This window comes from Camelina sativa, chromosome 12 (assembly GCF_030686135.1).
Source record: "Camelina sativa cultivar CO46 ecotype springtype chromosome 12, ASM3068613v1".
Lineage (NCBI taxonomy): Eukaryota > Viridiplantae > Streptophyta > Magnoliopsida > Brassicales > Brassicaceae > Camelina > Camelina sativa.
In genome coordinates this window covers 4,235,650-4,252,588 of record NC_141891.1, presented here as the reverse complement: position 1 = coordinate 4,252,588, position 16,939 = coordinate 4,235,650, and the positions used below count along the sequence as shown (strand labels likewise).

Below are 16,939 nucleotides of genomic sequence, written 5' to 3'. Positions count from 1 at the left end.
TCTTTTAACCCTAAACCCAAACGCGTCTGTGTATTTCCCTTTTCCATGACTAAATTCACTGGCCACTTTTTTCCATGCTTGTCCAACAGAGTCATCTTCTTCCTTTCTAGGTTTTCCATTCCGTTAACCTTAATGAATTTCACTGGAAGACGCTGCACACAAAGGAAGGCAATAAACTTACGCTATGTGCAAATCCATAAAGCATTACTTGATAACCAAAACCAAAGGAACAAAACTCCTCCAAGAGAGTTGTTTTAACTTACAAGTTTACCATTTTTGAGACCGTATGGTGTGGGAGTTAGTGTCACAAATCGGCCTTCACTTACTGACGATGGTGATGATGGAACTTTTTCACTACTGTCACCAGATTTGTTTCTCTTTCCTTTGTTGCAATCTTTAGTGGAAACACGCTTTAGTTCTGCAGTGGAGAAACGAAGAAGAGGCCTTTTCATGTTTTTGCTCTCTAGTTTAAACGTGACAGTATCTCCAGGTTTAAGCTCCTTCTCATGGCAGAAACTTCTCCAGCCACCCCTCATGTAAAACGTTCCACTGGAGTTTCTAAACTTCAGAAATAGCGTCCATGTCTTTACTCCTTCAACCATTCCTTCATCCATTAGAACAATCTGGTTACTTCCTTTAGTCAGACTACCGGAATCATAAAACCTTTTTGGAAGAAACTGCAAAGTAAAAAAACATAAAACATATTTAACAACTTTTAAGGCTCTCAAAAGGAATCAACAGTAGATCTGAGGTACCAACCATTGTATCCCTTCTTATGTTCGAATCTGATACAAGTGCAACGAAACAAGACGGGTCTGATGAAAAAGACTTTGCTTTTGCTTCAGGAATCCTCTTCTTCACGTGTTTTTTTCTCGGAAGCTTTCCTGTTTTCATAAAATTTGGACAAGTTAGACCTTGTAGATGTTCTTGAAACACCAACAATTCAAGAGTTCAACACTCATTTATACATTGCCTTACCCATGTAATCTTTGTCTTCGTCTAGTGAAGACTCTGGTTCTGTTTTAAGACTCTGCTTCATCGACAAGTTTCCTGAATATCACAACAAGAAAAACGTTTTAAATCTTCATAACCAAAAGGTAAATTCCATGGGAAGATAAAAACAGAGCACAACTTACTGATGTTTTCTTGCTCATCATCATCATCATCGTTGTCGTCACAAGATTGTACATGTTGAATCTCACAGCAACTGGGTCCAAAACAAGTGACGTGGAACACTAAAGCTCCATCGTGTCTGAAAACGATAACATCTCCGACTCGGAGATCATGCGCGGTGGCGAACTCTTTCCAGCCGACGGTGAGTCTCTGACCTTCCATCTCAACTTTCCAACTTATCTCAGACGCGTCGGATCTTAGCTCCGCTGTCTTTCCTTCGTTTCTTCCTTCTAAGTATACCGAGAAAAACTTCACAGGGATGGTCTGTAACAACATGCAAAAGAGTTTTTAAAACGAAACCATCTCTTATAATAAGCTATAATCGTAAGAGAGTCAGAGTCAGAGTACGAGGTAGGAGTCGAAGCCGGGAAGAAGAGGCTGGAAGAAATGAGGGTTTGTAGGAGGTTGAAGAACTGGATCCGCCATTGTTCAAAGGATTTTTTTTTTAAAGAGCTTCCAAGAAAACAAAACCAAAACCGTTCGACTCAAGTCTAAGTTAATGAGTGTCTTTTGGTAATCCTTGCACGGCTCCTCTTTATTAATGAAAGCTCCAGCTAACCTGTTTTAATGAGTGTGAGTGTGTGACTCCTTTTATTCTCTTTCATTCTAAATGTCTCACTCCTTTTTGTTCTTTTTGGTGGTAAGTGACCTCGTTTACTGAGTGGGCAGCATACTTCTTTTTTCTTTCTTTTATATTAGTACATTTGGACTAATATAATCTAGTAGTATTATAATATTATGGCTTTTGCAGTAGCTGAAGCAGAGTGTCATTTATATCAACTCAATGTTGGTGGCTAATATCTTCTGTAGCCTCTGTTTCAACGATGGAATCCTAGCGAGATGTTGTTATTACGTGGGAGAGTTCCAAATTCCAAACTAAAGCTCCATACAACCGTATATTTAGGTTTCACATCATAACTTGGTAGTTTTCGATTTCGTGTAACAAAGCTTCCAGAGTCTGTTCCTTTGTCTCGAGTTTAGCCCGAAACCGTCTGATGCTAGTTAAAGTTTCTTCAATGCTCTGTCTCACCTTAGGCAGATGATCTAAGATAGAGCAAGATTGCGTGTGCTGCGGATTTTCTTGATCACCAGTAGACTTGCTAGACGACCGAGTGCGACGAGAAGGTTCTCCCTCTGCAGCTATCTTCTGCCTCACGTCATGCTTCAATCTTTCACTCTCCTTACTCCATATTTGGACTCGAGCTCTCTTGTGCGGCCGAGCCTCTGCTTCAACTGGTGATAGCTCCATCTGAATACAAGTATTTCTTTAGTAACACCAACTAAGAAAGTTCAAAAAGAAGATTGCAAGCTATTTTGATGTTCACACTAACCTTGGAGACGAACATAAGCAAAGGACTTGTCCCTCCTCGGATCAACTCCAAAGTTAGAGACTCCCCTGCGCCTACTTCATTCGCTGCACAGAAACTTTTCCAACCATTACTGCTAATATACATCATCATTCTACTCCCTTTGCGATAACACTCAAGCTTCATCAACCACTCGACTTTGTCTTTGTCCACCAGGATTATATTCCCTGGCTTATCGAGCATGTTCTCTCTCATGAAACTTACCGGTAGTTGCTGCAAAATATTCAAGATTACATAAACAGTGTTCAACCAACCGGGTAGAATTGAGTTCCCACAACACTCACCTGTTTACCAAGGTGAAGACTGTTAGGTGTAGGAGTTAACTTCACAAACCGGTTTGGTCCAGCCTCTGTACGGCTGCAGAGCAGAAACACAAGCCTTTCCGCGTTGTGGAGCAGTTTAAATGTGAAAGGATCTCCAACTTCTAATCTATTTTCTGTGCAGAGACTTTTCCAACCTCCGAAGATAAAAACCTGACCAGACTTGTAACTCTTTACTTCTGATTCCCAAGACTTCCCTTCTTCGTTCATCAAAACTACCTCATGCCTTCCTTTGTCTAAACCGTATCGCCTTGCGACATCTCTGGGCACACCCTGCATCAGTCATTCATCAACTAATATATACACTCACACATGCTTTAAACCCTAAACTCGAGATATAAAACCCTAATAGTATATAACTAAACTAACCAAGAAGTCTCTTGATAGGTTTGAAGCCGTCACAGATTGGCTAAAACATGTTAGATCTGATGAAAACAGATCAGGTTCTGTTTTCACATTCTCCTCAATTTCTTTCTCCTTTCTTGAAGATTCCCCTGCTGTGCAGAAATCTAACGGTTCAAAAATAGAAAAGAGAGTCTAGATAAATGTTCATTGAATAAAGACTTTCTTATACCAATTTCGTTGTGGCTAAGGGACTGTGCGTATTGGACCTCACAGCAACTAGGTTCAAACGCAGTGACGTGGAACAACATGTCCCTTTCGTGTCTAAAGACTACGAAATCACCGACTCGAAGATCATGTGCCTCCACGAACTCTTTCCAGCCGTTGGTGAGCGTATGGCCTTCCATCTTAATTTTCCATGTTCCTTGCCAAGAATCTGATCTCAGTTTTACAATCTTGCCCTCTTGCTTTCCCTTGATGTGTTTGGAGAAGAACTTCACATGGATTTTCTGTAACAAACGAATACAACTGACAACTGAGTCTAGTAGTCTACATTTACATATATGTTGAGGAAGACAGAAACAGAGAGATTATTATTACGTACGATTTGGCTCTTGAAACCAGGAAGAAGAGGCTGGAAGAAGTGTGGGTTTTTTGGAGAGAAGAGTGATGATGATGGATTCTCCATTGCCGACCACTTCAAAGAAAATCCAAATTTTTGTTCTTGGGAGAAGTGGCTTCTCTTAAGAATGCTTTACTTCTACTTTCATATTTTGGTCCAATAATGCAAAAGGTGAAAATATATATTTTTTTAACTCCTTTCATGTTGTTGATTTTATTTGAGGCATCCCAATTTATTACATTTTTTCTCTTCTTCAAAATAAAGAGTCTTACATTTTTTTTGTTCAAAATCAGTGCCGGTCCGACATTTATTAGTGCCCTATGCCGAACTAAAAAACATGCCCTTTTATATATTATCAAAAAATTATAACTAATGGTATATAAGACTTTATGTTTAGTGTTTTGAAAATTTATTAACACAAACCAAAATCAAAACATTAGTTTTGATGAAAAGATTTATCTAATAGTTTAACAAAGCAAACTATTAACCTCAAAATGGAAAAAATCAAAACTAAAACTAACAATTAACCTCAAAAACTATGATTTATACTTATATTAAAGTCCACATTTTTGTAAAAATCTTTAGATATATATAAAACTCTATAATAATTTTACAAAAAAATGCCCTAAATTTTTTGATGCCCTAATCCTTTGCTTGAGTTGATTGCCTTATGGACCAGGCCTGTTCAAAATACATCTCTGTTAAATTGTTTCTATTAATTTTTGTGCCGATTATGTTTACATCGAAGTAGTAGGTGAAGAATAATTAAATAGTAATAAATACACAACATTTTTTCTTCCAATATCTTAACTTTTGCGAAGAATAAAACTAAATTTCTTATTTGTTGTATAGTATTTGTTAAAACAGTATAGATAAACTGAATTATATTTTAATTTTGAATGCGATCATAAATAAATCTATTTTTCCATATATTATTTTTAAATGTTTACTATGTGGATAACGGCTCCATAGATATATATAAACAACAATTATGATGTTTTAACCCAGCTGAAAAAAAACAATCAAATCAAACTATTAAATTTTATAAAAAAAACGGGTTGGATTGACGTTTTTTTTTTCTTTCCTTCCTGACAAAATACTTTCAGTCCTCTCCGACTTACATCCATCAAATCAGAAAAGGAAAACACAAACTTTGCCATTTAAGGCGTTTTGCCTAGAAATATGAAATATCTTCGCTATTAAACTTAGTTAATGACAATAAAATCAGGAGTTAATGACATTGAATAACCGAGTTTATATTCCAATTTCAAACTTATAGACCCTATAACGCCAGCTACGAAGAATTCGAGGAATCAAAGTTCTTAGAGAAAGCTGTTCAAAACAGCAATGGCCGATCCACTAAGTTCCTCCTCAAACAAAAAAGCTTTCTTCGTCGTAGATCTGTCTGGACAAAACTCCAATCCTGTACTCTCTCTCTCTCACTCTCTAATCTCACCTTCTCTTGTCTATGTATATGTTACAATCCATCAGTTGGTTTTGTCTTTTTTAATTCGTTGTTGCAGATCATTCCTTCTCAGTTTATTGCGAATCACATCAAAGGAAAGACTCTGTCAACGAAACTGAAACTGACTTCGGTCGCTTCGGACAGAACTTGGGAAGTGGAATTGGACGGCGGGAGATTCGCCGCTGGATGGAAAGATTTCTCCGTCTTCCACGCTGTTCGTGAAGACGACGTTTTGAGTTTCAGGCACGACGGTGACTTGGTCTTCCACGTCACACCCTTCGGACGCAGTTTTTCTCAGATACACTTAGTCTCTTCTTCTTCTACCTCTGGCTCTGACGATGAGCACCGTACTTTTGATGATGATGATGAAGACGACAGTGTGGATGTTGGAGATGATGATGATGATGATGATGATGACAATTCGATATCAGAAGAGGATTTATATTCAAAGAAAAGTTCGTCAAAGAAGAGAGCAAGAACTGAAACAGAGTATATATCGGAAGATTCTTATCTTCTTGCGCACGTCACACCTTCAAGCCTTCTGAGAGATACTTTGGTGTGTACCGCTTCACTTGACTCGTTAATACAATTTTTAGTTCAGTTCTTTTGATACACTGTAATCAAGCTGTGATTCTTTTTGCAGTGTCTTCTAAGCAAATTTGCAAGGTCAAATGGACTGGACAAGAGAGAGTGTGAGATTGATCTAATGGATGAACATGGAAAATCTTGGACTCTGCTTCTTAGACACAACAAAAAAACTGGTCAGGCTTTTATGCGTGGAGGCTGGAGGAAGTTCTGCCGTAACAACGGATTCAAATCCGGATCTTTATGTCGGTTTAAGGTTGTCCAAAGCGGAACTAAACCTGTGCTACAGCTGTGTCCCATCACTTCTACCATTCCAGAAGGAAACTCTTCCAAAGCAAACAAAAAAGGGAATGTTTCTGAATGTGAAGGTGATGAGATTGAAACTGAGGATTGCTCAGAGACAGTTCCAGTGCTTCAGAACAAGATTCTGACGTTAGACCTTAAACCTTACGTGCTTAGGTCAAGTCAATTTGTAAGTTTCAAGACCTTTGTTTTAGGGTTCTCAAGTCTTTTTTGTTGTTGTTGTTGTTGCCTTGTTGGCATATTGGCTTAAATGTGTTGAAACTTGTACAGCGTGTTCCTGCATTGTTAGCAAGAGATAACGGGATCCTAAAAGCAGGAGAGGTGACTGTACTGAACAAAGATGGCGAAGAGTGGAAGTCGCATCTAGTTAACGTCAAGGGGAGAGATCAGTTTTACATTAGAGGTTGTAAAGAGTTCTTTGTAGCCAATGGCATAAAGAACGTTGGTGATCCCTTCACATTGGAGGTTGTTAGAGGAGGAACATCTCCTATTCTCAAGATCTGTTCCAAGGTTAACACAAAAGCAATTACAGTCTAGTAGTTCTTGTCTTTTGCTGTTGTGAAATCGCTGAGTTAATTAAAACGAATTGTGTTCAGGTGAAGCAAGTGTCGTTTGATGGCCACAAGACTCTGGAGAGGAAACCACGAATGACGGTTCCAGCACCACATGCTGAAGACGAAACAGAGAACCGGGTCCAAAAGAAAGCTCGTGTTTGTACAGAAGAAGGACCATCTCGCTGCACTAGGGCATCAAACAAATCAAGTACTGATCCAGGAAATTTGCAGCGCAAGCAACCACTTCAACCTTGCTCAATCTCTGATCACGTTAAAAAGGTGAGACAGAGTATTGTGGATACTTTAACCGATGTAAGACGGTTTCGGTCGGAGCTCGAGATCAAGGAACAAAATCTACAAGCTTCGCTGCATGAAATTGATGCGTTAGGTATGGTCTGAATTACCAACCAATGAATACTAATAGCTTTAAATGTGTGTGCGTGGTTTATTTTGGTTCTAGATTTTTTGATAATGTGAGTTTGGAAAAACAGGGGAAAAGATAATGGGAATCAGCCAAATCTTCAACATTAGTCAAGCTTAAGTCGAAAATGGAGATTAGAAAGTGGACCAGGTACTTTTGCTACGAGGGAGTTAAATATTGCATGGCACATTATCTCATTCACGTCTTCGTCGAAATAAAGTTACTGACATGTTTCAGTATACAGATAAAAAGTGATGAATGAAAACTTTTTTGTTTTGTTTTTGTTAATCTTTCTTAGTTCTTACTCAAAATTCGTCGCTTGTTATATAATATATGGAAATTTAGTCGGGTACTTGTGTTTTAGTGAACCTATCACCGTCTCCCCTGGTTTACAAATTTACGTTTAACTTTATTTATTTTTTGGTGTAAATGCTAAAAATTAGTACGTTATTTTGACTAGTACTATTATATAGTAGTACTAGTTTACGTTAATTTGACCATCATCTAGCACAAACATGTTGAAGCAGAGCTAATTAAGATATTCCGTCTTGAGGTTAACAAGATTCCTATATATTCATCAAGATCACTCCCCCAATAAAAAACGTATAATGTTATTTTCAGTTTTAAATCCAAATCGAATAATGGTGATTAGGTAGTTTGTTAATTGTTTAATACTATATAACAAACACACAAAAAAAAGAAAAACGAAACAATTTAAACTCTCTGAAAAAAGTTGGTTTCAAAAGTAACTCTGTAGATCAACGATTAAAATCCTTAAAAAAATCTAGAAGATATACATTAAGAATATTTATATTTATCTCTAAAACATTATTTACATTTCTATCCTAGAATATAAAATTAGCTTTATCATATTTTTCTAAATACCCCATCTTAGGTATATGCATCAACGGCACCATCTTCTATGAAGCATTGTCTTTACCCTTGGGTAAGGCTTTTGAACATTTTATAATTAGCTTCAGTTTGGAAGATGAGCGTTTCACCACCATAAGTCTACCCAAGGACGACCTCTGCTGGGATAGAAAATTGTTGATATTCGACAACAATATAGCATTACTCGAATTGGACGGAGGCGGTCCCCCATTTGTTTTTTGGGTCCTGACTGATCCCAAGGAAGGAAAATGGTCCAAGAAACGCATTCCGATTCCTTCATGGAGTGAAGTAGTCCGAGAGGAGGATACATCACGTTTCGAATGCGTATAGCATAATCTTTCATACATTTCTCTGTCAAGACGTATAAACCGAAGTAATTAATTACTAATACAACAAAAGTTCTAACTCCCAGTGGCATGATAATTTTACTAGTTTCTCAGATATAATGAAATAGTCCATAAGTGCTAAAACAACCGAAGAAAGCAAATTTAAAAATGTAAATATTTATATTTTATAGTAAATTTTAAATTTGTGACTTTATTTTTTAATTATAAATTGAATATATATCTAACATATGTAATTAAATGTAATTATAAATCATTGGAAACAATACTTTTAAAAGCTTTGGTTTATTTTTCGATTTCAAATCTTAAATTATATTAAATATTTAACATTCTCCAAAATATATGTATTTATTTAATGTTTTTATAATATAAGGTTAATATTAATTATACATGATTTGTGCCTTATACATAATAATTTTCTACATGGTCTGTTTTATTTATACAATCAATAATATCTTCGTTTGTTGTATGTTAAAGCTAATTTTTACCGTCATGTTTGAAATCTAAGCTTATAATTTTTTTTTCAATTTTTTTTTTTTTGCTTTTTTATGGCATATGTTTTGCTTTAATTTTTGTCATTTTTTTGTCAAATTTAAAATAATGATAACATATTGATAGTTGAAGAGTATGCTAAATGGTATATCATAATCTCTGCCAAGACGTATAAACACCGAAGTAATTAATTACTAATACAACAAAAGTTCAAACTCCTTTCTACAAACTTTCAAGTTCTACCTCCTTAATACAAGAAGGCAAGTCACAAACCCTTCCATACTACAAACTTTTAAGTGCAGTCTCTAGGATAGAAAAACTAGCTTTATCATATTAGTAATTAATTACTTTTGTTGAATTAGTAATTAATTACTTCGGTGTTTATACGTCTTGTATTTATCCTAGAATAGAAAAATTAGCTTTATCATATTTTTACCATAATGTATAAATACCCTTCTTAGGTTATATGCATCAACGGCACCATCTTCTATGAAGCAATTATCTTTACCCTTGGGTAAGTGTTTAGAAGATTTTATAAGTAGCTTCAGCTTGCAAGATGAGCGTTATTGATGATATTCGACAACAATGTAGCCTTATTCGAATGGGACCGAGGCGGTTCCCCATTTGTTTTTTTGGGTCCTGACTGATCCCAAAAAAGGCAAATGGTCCAAGAAACGTATTCCGATTCTTTCATGGAGTGAAGTAGTCCGGGAGGAGGATACATCACGTTTCGAATGGGTATAGCATAATCTTTCATACATTTCTCTGCCAAGACATATAAACACCAAGGTAATTAATTACTAATACAACAAAAGTTATAACTCCCAGTGGGATGATAATTTTACTAGTTTCTCAGATATCTTCATTTGTTGTATGCTAAAGATAATTTTTACCGTCATGTTTGAAATCTAAGCTTATAATTTCTTTTTCAATTTTTGTTGTTTTGCTTTTTTTTTGGCATATGTTTTGCTTTTGTTTTTGTCATTTTTTTCAAATTAAAAATAAAGATAACATATATTGATAGTTAAGAGTATGCTAAATGGTATAGCATAATCTTTCATACATTTCTCTGCCAAGACCTATAAACACCGAAGTAATTAATTACTAATTCAACAAAAGTTCTAACTCCTAACTACAAACTTTCAAGTTCTAACTCCTTAATACAAGAAGGCAAATCACAAACCCTTCCATACTACAAACTTTCAAGTGGACAGTCTCTAGAACTTGCAAGTTGACAGCGTTCTCGCCCGGGACTTGCTTTTCACAAGCGGCCCATTTAGCGTCGAACATGCAGATGAGGTCCACATGAAGTCAGCTGGAAAAAGATTTCGCTTATTCCACACGGCGCCTCAATTCTGGGGGAGTAACGATTCAAGCACAAAGCCACGGACCTGTGGTGTCAAGTTCTTGTATGAACATATGCCAAGCCGTTTATGGGCTGGCGTGTTGCTACGATGGACGTCTGCTGGCATAAAAAATTGATGATATTCGACATGGAACAAAAATTTTAACTCCCAGTGGCATGATAATTTTACTAGTTTCTCAAATATAATGTAATAGTTCATAAGTGCTAAAACAACCAAAGAAAGCAAATTTAAATATGTAAATATTTATATTTTATAGTAAATATTAAATTTGTGACTGTATCTTTTAATTATAAATTAAATATATATATATATATATCTAACATATGTAATTAAATATAATTATAAATCATTGGAACCAATACTTTCAAAAGCTTTGGTTTATTTTTCGATTTCAAATCTTAAATTATATTAAATATTCTCCAAAATATATGTATTTATTTATTTTTATAATATAAGATTAATATTATTAATTATATATGATTTGTGCCTTATACATAATAATTTTCTACATAGTCTCTTTTATTTACACAATCAATAATATCTTCATTTGTTAACAGTATGTTAAATATAATTTTTACCGTCATGTTTGAAATCTAAGCTTATAATTTCTTTTTAATTTTTTTTTGTTTTGCTTTTTTTAGGCATATGCTTTGCTTTTGTTTTTGTCATTTTTTTTCAAATTTAAAATAATGATAACATATATTGATAGTTAAGAGTATGCTAAATGGTATAGCATAATCTTTCATACATTTCTCTGCCAAGACGTATAAACACCGAAGTAATTAATTACTAATTCAACAAAAGTTCTAACTCCTTACTACAAACTTTCAAGTTCTAACTCCTTAATACAAGAAGGCAAATCACAAACCCTTCCATACTACAAACTTTCAAGTGGACAATATCTAGAACTTGCAAATCTCAAATACAGAATAAACGCAGTTTAGTTTGGTGGAGTAAGAAGAAGAATCTAGTGAAACTACTTGACTCCACCTTTGAATGATTCAAGACACAGAAAGTGCTTGCACAAGACCCTTGTTGCTTTCTTCCCATCTTCAGTGTCACTTCAAACCAGATCATTGCTGAGGATTTTGCTGATTCCCCATATCCTCTCCCCTGTTGCATCATCACAACATTACAGTCCTAAGTCAAACAAAACTGGTTTCAAGAAACAACAGCAACATCTTGAGTCAAAAACGCACCTAACGCATCAATTGCTAGCAAAGAGGCTTGTAGATTCTGTTCACTTGTCTCAAGCTCGGTCTGACACTGTCTCACAGTGTTCAGAGTATCTACAATCCCCTGTTTCACACTAGCAACTTGATCCGAGACTGAGCATGATTGTGGTTGCGCGCTCAGAAAATTTCTTGAGATAGTGTTGGTTCTGTTTGAAACCTGAGTGCGTCCTCTCTCCTCATCAGCTTGATGCTCTGGTCCGCGACTTCTTCTCTTATTAACTTGTCCCTCTACCCCTACTCTTGGAGTCTTTCTCACATTCCTTGGTTGTGGAGCAGTCTCACAAGCTCTCTTCCTACGAGTTGTGTGGTTTCCTTTTCCCTTGTAATCATGGTTTTCAATCTGAAAGAAACTCAATAAACATGTTAGCATCCAAGTCTAACTAAGGTTTTTGTATGTACATAGAGTTGTGTTGTTGGTTCACCTTAGAGCAGAACTTAAACAGAGGATTTGCACCTTCCCACATCAATTCCAGCTTGAACGAATCATTTACCTTCACTCCATTCGCTTCACACATCTCTCTCCAACCTTTTCTCAAATAAAACCATTCACTTACGCCTCTTCCAAGCCCTGTTATCTGTAGATAAGATGACCACTTTCTTCCATCTTGGTCCAGAAGAATCACGTCCCCAGCCTTATTAATGCCATTCTCCCTTGTGAAACTCACTGGAAGTGACTGAACAAGATTCAATCAGTACCAAACGCTCAAACACATGAGTATTATATCCACAAAAAAACGTTCATGACAACAAGTTCTTGAACTTACTAGCTGCCCGGTATAGTCACGGCTAGGTGTATACTTTATTATCACAGTTGGTGAAGGAGCCTTCTTCTTCTCCTTTCTCTTTGAAACTTCATCCAACGCTCTCTTCTCTTTATGGCCATTGCCAGATTCCTGTGGACACAGTGAAAGCACAGGCCTTTCCCCAATTTGGAAAAGTTTAAACTTACAAAAATCTCCTTGTCTTAGATCATTAGTGGAGCAGAAGTGTTGCCAGCCTGCTCTGATGTAAAACACACCACTTGAGTTGTTTTTGGCAAGTTTCATTTCCCATATTCTCCCTTGCTCATTTATCACATCGATCTCACTGGCTTTTAGGTGCTCACCAAAAAAAGCCGTAAATTTTCTAGAAAGATCCTACAAAAACATATAAAAACAAGTCACATCACTCCACAATGTTACACTCTTGACTGTTACAACAAAGCTAAAATGGAGTTTAGTAGTCACCAAACGATCCTTGCTGAGGCTATAACGTGTAACACATCCTGTGATGAAACAAGACTGGCCTGATGAAGAATCTGCTTCTGGTTTCTTGTTCCCTGAATCACAACAATCTTCACTTACAATTACATAATCACCAAACCCGTTAAATACATTCTGTAATTTCATTAAACAACTCACTTGCTCTATCTCCGGCCCCAACATCATCATCATCATTATCATCTTCTTCTTCGTCTCCATCATCATTATCATCTTCTTCTTCGTCTCCATCATCATCATCATCATCATCTTCTTCTTCTTCTCCATCATCAGCATCAATATAAGTAACCTCAGTATCAACGTGGCTAGACGAAGCGTGATGTATGTCACTGGAAACAGATCGGGGAGCGACAGATACATGAAGGACCTCATCTCCATGATGTTTGAAAACCAACACGTCGCCGTCTTTGAATCCATGTTCGCCGGCGAACTCTTCCCAGCCGTCGGCGAGCCTGCCGCCATCCAGTTTCACTTTCCAAACTCTGTCCGACGCATCCGATATTAGTAACACTTTCGTGTGATTCATTAAGAACTCAGCATCAAGAGTCTGCAAGCAATAAAAACAAAAAGGAAACACAGAGTTGTTGACGGGTGACAAAGGCAGTATCTTAAAACGAAAGATAAAAAAAGATAGAAAGCATTACGAGAAGTGGTTTATCTCCTGTAAGAAACTTATGCTCAAAGGAAGAGAAATGTGGTGTATCCGCCATTGTAATGAATAGTTCACACACAAATCTGAGATGAAGATCTAGGGCAGAGAGTGAGATAAGAAAGCAATAAAACAGAGAAAAACAGAGCAAATCTCTTCTTCCTAGTAAATGAGGACGTTACATTTGTTTCTTTTAATTACGTTACAACTTACAAGAAGGTGTATATCGAATTTATTGAAACCGGAAAAAGGCTGATGTGAATAAATCACATTGGTTAACGGGAGTGTTGTGTAATGTCCTAATGTGTACTACTACTACCCATCATCTTTTTCTTTTACACGATTAATTATTGTGCTGTAATAAACCCATCATCACCTATGTTGTCAAAGGGAGACTCTATAAAGAGAATAGGTTTTGACAAAATGTGACATTTGTTGATACTTGTGTCTGAAAGATTTTGATTTTTGATAAGCCATGGAAATAACTTTTTTTTTTTTACTTCATTAAGTTAAATTTTTTAAAATAGAAGGTTTCTGGGCCTTTTTGGGTCTTTTTGGGCCTAATTATTTGAGATGATCCGCACGCAAGTAGACAGAAACGTGTTTAAGACCTTGTTGTTTGAATCAGAAGGTTACTGACTTTTTGAGTTTTGAGTGTTGACTTTTTTACTGGGGAAGCTAAGCTCCGATGATGACCCTCTCTCGCTCGCTCGAGCTCGGTTTTAAGATCCTCAATCCAAGGAAAGGTTCTCGAAATGCGTCTTGAATCACCCAAGAAACGTGTTTCTTGAGCAAAGTTTACAGCTTTCTTTTGATTTCTGTGCACATCATTACCAATACTGAGTTTTCAAAAGATTTATAAAATCTCAAATCAATCTCCTTTGTCAATGGAGGTTCAAGCTGAAATGGAGCCTAGCTCGTCCATTAGGTACTCTACTGTACTCTCTTCTTTTTATTTCCTGCTCTGATTCTTCAAAAATTTGATCTTTTTTTCAATTCGATTAGGGAAGTTTCTGATCGATTTAGGATGGTGGCGACGATTACTGGTTTAATGGATTTGAGTGTTTCTTAAAGTTATAAATTTAGAAACTTTGAATTGTGGTTCTTCTTCATCAGGGGTAGATCTAGATCTCGAGATTTGTAGAGAATCAAAGTTATATTATACACAGATTTAAGTAAGTAAGCTTTATGTTTGTTCTATGATGCAGTTTAGTCTCAGCTGTTTCATATGGCATTGCTTCTATGGCTATGGTTTTTATCAACAAGGCTGTGATTATGCAGTATCCACATTCCATGACTGTTCTTACCCTCCAGGTACTCATATATCTACTTTTTCAGTATTTGATAGCTCACTTCCTCAAAAATGCTGATTATATAATTGGTCCCTTTTGTTTTTCTTTTGGTTTGTATTAGCAATTGGCTACTTCTTTGCTTATACACTTTGGAAGACGAATGGGATACACAAGAGCCAAAGGAATCGATTTGGCCACTGCCAAAAAGCTTCTCCCGGTTTCTGTCTTCTACAATGCTAATGTTGCATTTGCTCTTGCAAGCTTGAAAGGAGTTAATATTCCAATGTATATCGCCATTAAGAGACTCACTCCACTCGCTGTTTTGATTTCCGGGGTTCTGTTTGGTAAAGGCAAACCAACAACTCAGGTATAGATTACCACTATAATGTTTTATAAAAAGGTTGATCCTTTTGTTTGTCACTTTTTTGTAATGTTACAAGCTATGAATCTCTTGTTCAAATTTCAGGTTGCTCTATCTGTACTACTGACCGCTGCAGGTTGTGTTATTGCAGCTCTTGGAGATTTTTCTTTTGATCTTTTCGGCTATGGTTTGGCTTTAACCTCTGTCTTTTTCCAGGTTGGTTTCCATTGTTCTTTTCCTTCTCTTGCATCAATCCCTCATTAACCAAATGATAAAACAAATATTCATTTCATCGCTGCAGACCATGTACCTTGTGTTGGTTGAGAAGTCTGGTGCAGAAGACGGGCTTTCATCGATCGAGATAATGTTTTATAACAGCTTCCTTTCTCTCCCATTTTTGTCCTTCCTCATCATAGTTACCGGCGAATTCCCAAACTCTCTCTCGCTATTACTTGCAAAGGTTAGAAACTTTTCATCACTCTAAGCTTGTGGCTTTTCTCAGAAACTATTTTCTTAAAAAGGTCAAACTATTTCTTCTCTTGGACAGTGTTCTTATTTGCCGTTCTTGGTGATTCTCATTCTTTCGCTGGTTATGGGCATTGTCCTCAACTTCACCATGTTTCTTTGCACCATTGTGAACTCTGCTTTAACAACAACCATCGTTGGTGTCCTCAAAGGCGTTGGTTCCACTGTAAGTATATACTCTCATTGGGCTCTGTCTTCGTTATCAAATCTAGAGGCAATCAATTATTAAAGTCTTACTTATCTTTGCTTCCTTTTTAATCTCCTAGACGCTCGGTTTTGTCCTCCTGGGTGGTGTTGAAGTACATGCTTTAAACGTCTCCGGTTTAGTGGTCAATACAGCTGGTGGTGTGTGGTACTCGTACGCCAAGTACCGACAGAAAAAAGCTAAACCGGCTAAGCTAATGTCTGATTTGGAAGCTCACAAAAAATGAGAATCCGATTTGGTTTACTCATCATGTATCTCCTTGTCCAAAAAGTTATATTTTTGATAATTTAGAGGGTTTGGTTTCTATTTGGAAGGCAAAGTCGGGTTTATAGACTTTGCCACTCAAACAAATGATGATTAGAAAGAAAAGAACCAATGTATTAGATAGTTGAACCAGGAAAACCGGTTTAACGAGAAGCTTTCTACAATTACCAATAGCTTCAGTCTTCAGATCTGATCCTCTCGGTTGGATCCTAAAGTGAGAGATTTGAGAAGCAATTAGTAATTTCATAAGTAACTTCATTGGTCAGGTTATTTCATGTATTACTTTTTCAAAGAGGTTATTCAATGTCAAATTATTGTATCTAGACGGGTGCGGCTGTAGCATAAAATCTATACAACAAAACATTAGACATGTGTTGGTGTATCAAATAGTTAAAGAACACATGAAATGTTTGTTTGTTCTATTTAAGTGTGGGAAAGTTTTTAAAATGGGTCTACTAACTAATTAATACTCCCTTTAGATTAAGACATTTTTGTGATAGAGAAGACAGCACATGAGTCAGCGTCATCTACCTGTTGAAGTCTTTAATTCATTCGTTAACACTGGCTTCCAACGGTTTTGTCTCGATACCTACTAATCTACATAATTTATACAAGACCCATTAACAGAGCCAAAATATTCAAATTTTAGAAAAGCAATGGATGTTCTTTGGAAGAGTTGAGAAACCGGAAAACAAAATAAAATAAAATAGAACAACTTTAATCAATTAAATGAATAATTGAATGAGTGTATCCACTAATTACATTTATTAGACAAAATATTGATAAAAGAGTGAAGAGTGTAAAGCACTGTGTATGTAAAATTGTATGATAGCATAGTTCAACGAATATCATAATTCAAAAGTGATACTGATAATTAATAATCATCAATCATTCTCATTCACC

General features: G+C 36.3%; 4 protein-coding genes and 1 pseudogene across 6 annotated transcripts; 2 read left to right on the top strand and 3 right to left on the bottom strand.

The window, feature by feature from the left end:
- Window positions 1-335: 335 nt before the first annotated feature.
- Window positions 336-1,611, bottom strand: LOC104730118 (B3 domain-containing protein REM7-like; annotated as a pseudogene).
- A 369-nt stretch (window positions 1,612-1,980) lies between these two features.
- On the bottom strand, window positions 1,981-4,027 carry LOC104730117 (B3 domain-containing protein REM5-like). 2 transcript variants are annotated; one of them, XM_010449224.3, is made up of 6 exons: window positions 3,807-4,027; window positions 3,435-3,711; window positions 3,230-3,354; window positions 2,825-3,133; window positions 2,505-2,753; window positions 1,981-2,422 (listed from the first exon to the last, which is right to left on the bottom strand). In XM_010449224.3, the coding sequence occupies exons 1-6, from the start codon at window positions 3,888-3,890 to the stop codon at window positions 2,081-2,083; spliced, it is 1,386 nt and encodes a 461-aa protein (XP_010447526.1). In that variant the 5' UTR covers window positions 3,891-4,027; the 3' UTR covers window positions 1,981-2,080. The 2 variants fall into 2 exon arrangements, with proteins under 2 accessions (XP_010447526.1, XP_010447525.1); XM_010449223.3 differs by having other exon boundaries at window positions 3,230-3,357; window positions 3,807-3,977.
- An 803-nt stretch (window positions 4,028-4,830) lies between these two features.
- On the top strand, window positions 4,831-7,522 carry LOC104730115 (putative B3 domain-containing protein REM4). 2 transcript variants are annotated; one of them, XM_010449221.3, is made up of 6 exons: window positions 4,831-5,249; window positions 5,348-5,845; window positions 5,933-6,346; window positions 6,448-6,687; window positions 6,774-7,119; window positions 7,223-7,522. In XM_010449221.3, the coding sequence occupies exons 1-6, from the start codon at window positions 5,172-5,174 to the stop codon at window positions 7,270-7,272; spliced, it is 1,626 nt and encodes a 541-aa protein (XP_010447523.1). In that variant the 5' UTR covers window positions 4,831-5,171; the 3' UTR covers window positions 7,273-7,522. The 2 variants fall into 2 exon arrangements, with proteins under 2 accessions (XP_010447523.1, XP_010447524.1); XM_010449222.3 differs by lacking the exon at window positions 7,223-7,522 and having other exon boundaries at window positions 5,074-5,249; window positions 6,774-7,130.
- Window positions 7,523-10,950: 3,428 nt separating this feature from the next.
- LOC104730114 (B3 domain-containing protein REM1-like) lies at window positions 10,951-13,700 on the bottom strand. Its single transcript, XM_010449220.3, has 7 exons — window positions 13,385-13,700; window positions 12,882-13,287; window positions 12,708-12,799; window positions 12,246-12,617; window positions 11,904-12,155; window positions 11,446-11,821; window positions 10,951-11,359 (listed from the first exon to the last, which is right to left on the bottom strand). Exons 1-7 carry the CDS (start codon window positions 13,448-13,450, stop codon window positions 11,310-11,312), a joined length of 1,614 nt encoding a protein of 537 aa, XP_010447522.2. The 5' UTR covers window positions 13,451-13,700; the 3' UTR covers window positions 10,951-11,309.
- Window positions 13,701-14,003: 303 nt separating this feature from the next.
- Window positions 14,004-16,200, top strand: LOC104730113 (UDP-galactose/UDP-glucose transporter 7). The gene is made up of 7 exons (XM_010449219.3): window positions 14,004-14,317; window positions 14,598-14,703; window positions 14,803-15,048; window positions 15,148-15,258; window positions 15,344-15,502; window positions 15,590-15,733; window positions 15,834-16,200. Exons 1-7 carry the CDS (start codon window positions 14,277-14,279, stop codon window positions 15,996-15,998), a joined length of 972 nt encoding a protein of 323 aa, XP_010447521.2. The 5' UTR covers window positions 14,004-14,276; the 3' UTR covers window positions 15,999-16,200.
- Window positions 16,201-16,939: the final 739 nt, after the last annotated feature.